This window comes from Vombatus ursinus, unplaced genomic scaffold (genome assembly GCF_900497805.2).
Source record: "Vombatus ursinus unplaced genomic scaffold, bare-nosed wombat genome assembly UNPS02014789.1, whole genome shotgun sequence".
Taxonomy (NCBI): domain Eukaryota; kingdom Metazoa; phylum Chordata; class Mammalia; order Diprotodontia; family Vombatidae; genus Vombatus; species Vombatus ursinus.
The window spans coordinates 171427-176914 of record NW_020954567.1 but is presented as its reverse complement, the minus strand read 5'-3'; the positions used below and the strand labels follow the sequence as shown (position 1 = coordinate 176914).

At 44.4% G+C, this 5488-nt stretch overlaps 1 protein-coding gene across 3 annotated transcripts in view; it reads right to left on the bottom strand.

Moving 5' to 3' along the window:
• FCRLA (Fc receptor like A) overlaps nt 1–5327 on the bottom strand; it is a 9620-nt gene extending 4293 nt beyond the window's left edge. The window contains exons 1-4 of one of the 3 annotated variants that reach the window (XM_027868338.1): nt 5196–5327; nt 3048–3068; nt 2586–2789; nt 1486–1749 (exon numbers count right to left, since the gene is read on the bottom strand). In XM_027868338.1, the coding sequence (XP_027724139.1) occupies nt 1486–1749; nt 2586–2789; nt 3048–3068; nt 5196–5271 (565 nt within the window). In that variant the 5' untranslated portion in view covers nt 5272–5327. Of the gene's footprint in view, nt 1–1485; nt 1750–2585; nt 2790–3047; nt 3069–5188 lie in introns of all 3 variants that reach the window. The other 2 variants (XM_027868340.1, XM_027868339.1) reach the window with 2 other exon arrangements.
• Nucleotides 5328–5488: the final 161 nt, after the last annotated feature.

Here is a 5488-nt window from a genome sequence, read left to right as displayed (position 1 = left end):
CTATCTATCTATCTATCTATCTATCTATCTATCTATCTATCTATCTAGTTGGATTTAACAGGAGTGTGCTGGAGCCAGCTGGATGGGGCTCATAAGAGCCAACTGTTAAATTTTCAGTGTGAACATTTACATCTCAGAAATTAGCAGACCTACAAATCAGAACTTAGTTTATTGTTGTGTTGATTATTTAAATCTAAGAAAGTGATAGAAAATCTAAGTGATAGAAATCTAAGAAAGTGATAGAAAAAAATTAATAATACAAATTAAACTTAAAAGTGTGTCATGTATACTTTTTCCCCCTCTGGGAGAACTGGTTTTTAAACATTTACTAGTATGCTATTGATTGGACAGCTCCACAAAATATTACCACTCTCTCCTGATTGAAATTACTTTAAATACATTTTGTATTTGCTTACTTGTAACTGTATTATATTTTGCCAGTAGAATGTAAATTCCTTAAGGACAGAGGTTGTTTCTGTTTTGTCTTTGTAATCTTAGCACAATGCCTGATATGGGACTCAGTTTGTGACTTCACTGATATGGGCTGAGAAAACCCTGTTTACCAATATGAACTGGCACTTTCTCTGAAATGTATCCTAAGAGAATTGCTGGAGCAGAGGTGTCAAACTTAGAAATGGACCCTAACCAGATTAAAATGTAATTGGGAAATGTTTAACAAAATAAATGAAAATACAATACAATATAGATAACATTCATCTGGAGCTTTGTAAGTCAATATGTGACTGGCAGGGATCCATATGCGTTAGTTTGACAGGACAGGCCTAGAGCATTAAAAGTTCAAGTGACCTATCTTACAGCCAGTATATATCTGAGGTCAGACTTGAACCCAGAGCTTCCTGGGTCTGGGAGCAGCTATCCAGCCACTACCACTTTCTTCTTGGAGCATAGTAGGCACTTTTAATAAGTGGGGTTTTTTTTGAGTGAATTGAATTGATTTCTGTCAAACTATGGAAAGTACTAGGATAATGGGAGTAAAGAAATCTGAAGGGTCAGAGGGAGAGGAGCCATTGTTTCATGCTTGCTCAGCAAATCTCTTTTAAAAGTTGATTGTTTAAGAGGCCAGCCTCTCCTGAGCCTGGCCACAGTCCCTGTCAACACTCCCCATGATTTGGAAAAGAGTGGGTGGGTGATGATGCAAAACTCACATGTTTAAGTGGGGATAGATATATTTGGAAGATAATTCAATAAAAATGTGCATGAAAGCCCTTGGTTAATCTTGAAGTGCTCTACAAACGTAAATTCTTATTTAAATGGCCTTCCCACCTCCAGCCCTGGAATAACAAGTCTCAGTTGCTAGAGAGTTCCTTTGACCTTACTTTACCCTGGTGGCTCACCTTTGGACACTGAAGTAACCTCCATTCACCCCTCCATCCCCCAGCCAGCTCCAGCCTGGGCCACTGGCCCCTAACAAAGGCTCTCATTCATGGCACCAGCACCTCCCCTGAACCCCGCTTCAGCTCACACCTTGTACTTGAAGGAACACAGCAGCTGCCTTCTTGGCTCCAGGGCCAGGCCTCTTGAAGGTGCCACTGCAGTGATAGTGCCCGCTGTCCGCTGCATGAACCATGCCGATAGAGAACACTGAGTCAGGCCCGGGGGGGCCCAAGGCTGAGCTATCTCGGTAGAAGGTGACCTGGGACAGAGGCCAACCTCCCCATGCCAGGCAATGAAGGATCAGAGAGTCACCCTCGAACACAGGCTGGGCTGGGACCTGTAATATCAGCCAATCTGTGGTCCAAGATAGGGGGAGTCACTTCATTGCTTCAGGATTATAACCCTCCTCTCTTTCCCCATCCTCCCACATTTTCCCAGCCCTGGCTTCCCTAACTTTCTCTCTGAGATTTCTGGCAGCTCAAGCCCCTAGGTAGATGGGGTATGGGGTGACCACTTGCAGTGCTAGATGCCTCCTGAGCTACAGATAAAGTTGGAGAAGGAGGAGATGGAGAGGCCTATTGTATTGCTAGGGATGGTTTCCTGAGGGCATTAGTTTAAATGGGCTGTGGCAACAGAGGTAATGGGACTGAACAGAATGAGCAGTACAGAGAGCCCTCCTACCCAGTCACTGGCATCCAGAAGGGTGACTGGCAACCCTGGTCCCAAAATTCCCCCTCACATACCACATCTTTCCCCAATTTTGAATTCAACTCACTCCTCCACCAACCCTTCTCCATGACCATTCCCGCAGCACCATCTGACTGCTATGGCCCAAACTTCACGGGCAGGAGATGTCTAACTTCTTGCTTTAATAATCAATTTTCCCCCTTTCCACTGTAAAACATTTTCAGAGCCAGGCCTTAGGTCAGTGTTGGGTAAAACGTGGCCAGGACAGGAGACTCTAGAGCTCTAAGATGGCTAACCTGGCGATCTTTGATGTGGGCCATGGGAAAGGCAGGAGAGGAAAAACTGGGCTAGTGGGTCCCAAGGTTGAGCTTGGAACAAGTTTGTGATGGGACATGAGGTCTGAGGTTTGGGCTGGGGTTGGGCTGAGGCTTTGACCAAAGCTAGGAAGCATGGGGACAGGTAGAGAGGTGGAACTCTAAACTGGATCAGGGACCCTCACTTACCATATGATATAATCAAGTGTAAGGGGTTGCTGAAAGTATAGCCCTTGAAGGTCTTATAAGAGTATCCCTCTGATTCTGTCCCAGAGGTCTGGCTGACATGAGAGCTGAAGCTTGATGTCCTGAAGTCCTCCTTGTCATGGTTGTTGACATTCCCAGGAGGTGATGTCCCTTCATACTGCAGGGTCATTGGTTGTTTCTGGAACACTGAGACACAAGGTGGCCTGAGAGGGCATCTTGGACTTTGGATCAGTAGAAAGAGTCTCTGATGGGGATGTATCCCTTCCTGCCTTTGTCTGTATCCCCACCTCTCATACAGGAAATGGCCAGTTCCAGGGAAAATTTGGGAGATCCCAAGCCTTTCCTTCAATTATTTCTTCATTCATTTGAGTTACTGACCCTGCTTCCCTAAGATTCTGTGGGGTGGAGAAGGATGAGGGGCATAGAGGGGAATGGTAAACTCACCAGCTCGACCACCAGCTGTATCTGTAAGAGAGCAGAGATTGGTGATCAGGCTCTGAAGTAGTGGGAAGGAACTGGATGGATCAGATTTAGAGTTGGGTTTTAGAAGTCATCTAACCCAACTCCCTCATGTATGAATGAGAAAACTGAGGCCCAGAGAAGCTGTGACATGCCTAATGTCCCAAAGCCATAAGTGGCAGAGCCAAGATTCTAACCCAGGTCCTCTGACTCCAAACCCAACTTTCTCCACTACACCAAAGGGAATTAAGGTTAGACTAGATTAAACTCTGGGATTCTGATCCTGTGAGGGACAAGTTCAGGAACAGGATGAAGTTTCCTGTACTCTGTTGGTAATTTTTTCCCCCTCTCTGTGCTTTTCCAAGAAGATTTTATCTCCTCCAACAGCCTTGAATACCTCTCCTCACAGAAGGTTACCACCACTTGCCTCTGTCCTTCACCTCCCATTGTCTTCTCTCCAGTTCAGTATCTATCAGTAATCTCTTCCTAGGTGACCCCTGCTACCAGAATTTCTAAGGCAATGACAGTCTTTGTCTTTCGCCTATTCCCCTGCCACCCATCCTTACTAGTTATTGTAAAAGCCAACTTTCACCTTGGTCTCAAAATTCAGAACCACTGTCCTATGCTTATTCTGCTTCTTATTTCATGAACTATCTCTCTCCCTCTCCCTCTCCCTTTCCCTCTCTCTCTCTCCTCCTCCTCCTATGGCCAATGCTCTCTTCCCCTTGTCCCCCACCCCCATATGACCCATTCACACTTTGGTCCCATCTTCTCCAGCTCAGTTTCCACCTATCCCAAATCCTACAATTAAATACCTGTCTCTGGTCTGGTGACTTCCCTATTACTTCTAAGATCAAATATAGAAACTTCAATTTGTCATTTAAATCCCTCAACAACTTGGTCTCAACCTATCTTTCATGTCATTACATCTCTTCACACACGCTACAGTCCAGCCAAATTGTCCTCATTATTCCTCATGTATGGCACCGCACATCCTACCTCTGTGCCTTTCCCCTATCTGTCCTCCATGCCTGAAATGTGCTTGCTCCTCTCTTATTATTATCCCTGGTTTCCTCACCTCAAGTTCCACCTTGAAGCACCACCTTGGTTACTTTCTTCATCCTCCCAGGTCTTAGTGCCCCTCTTAATCAAATTGCTGTGAACCTATTTTTATTATATTCAATGTATGCTTACTTTGATATAGTTGTCTCCCTCAATGTAATATGTTTCTTGAAGATAGGGATTATTTCACTGTTGTATTTTTATATCCGCCACCCAGCATTATGCCTGGCCCACAGTAGGTACTTAATAAATGTTTGTTAATTGATTGGTTGCTTGAGTCTCTAATCAGATCTCTTCTCTGCTTTCTTTTGTTCTCCTTATACAACCAAGGACTAATCTTCACCCTTAAGGACCTTAACCTGATGGCCTTCCTCAGCAACATATATCATTTCAATTTATTCCAGGTTCTTTACATCCACCTTTACATACCCTTGTTTGTCACAGGATATCCTGGGTAGCTTTCCACATCTTGTTCATTAAACTTCCTGATGACCCCCATTCAAATCGCTCTTGAATACTTACATTCCAAAAATCAATTCTGACCATCAATAGGTAACAATATTAAAGTGGTGAGGTCGATATAAACCCCCTTTTAGTCCATCCCCTTTCCCTCTCTGCTTTCCTTTCTTCCTCTCCCTTTCTTTCTTTGTTTGTTTGTTTCTTTCTCATCCTATCTCACCCAGGCTGGAAGTGAAATGAACCCTCATAGGCTTGATCCTAATACTGATCAGTGAAGAAGATTTAACCAACTTCACTTCTGATCTGGGCCACTTGGACCTTCCTTAGACAGCCTGGTAACTCTCCCCTCTCCCTCCACCAAGTTTACCATATTAATGCCAGACTTAGCACAGAAACCCAGTTGACTTTATCCCTAGTGCAACTCAGAGCTTCCAAACTCAAGAGATCTGCCAAGCCTCAGCCTCCCCTCCCCTGCAGTAGCAGAGATTATAGGGGTGCATTACCATGCCCAGCCCCTTTCTTCACCCATAGGACAGATGTACATTTAGAAATTCAAAACCATACCCGCACCAACACAATAAACACAGATAAATGCTGAAACACACTCCTCACCCAGGAGCAGCAGAGCTGCCCACAGTCTCACAGGAGAAAGGACAGGAGCCCAGGCAGCAGAGTCCCACCATAACATCCTGATGGGTGTCTTTGGATCTCTTGCTACCTCCAACTTGCTGATAGAGTTCAACATGAAACCTTTTAAATTAGAAAAGAGGAACTCAACATAACTGCCTCTTTACTTTATCTCAGGGTTATTTCCAGCTTGTTTGCATGTTTGTGTTCAGACTTCATCTCCTAGATCATTTCCAGACTTTTGATTTTTAAAGGCAATTCAGGATCTCTGGAACATT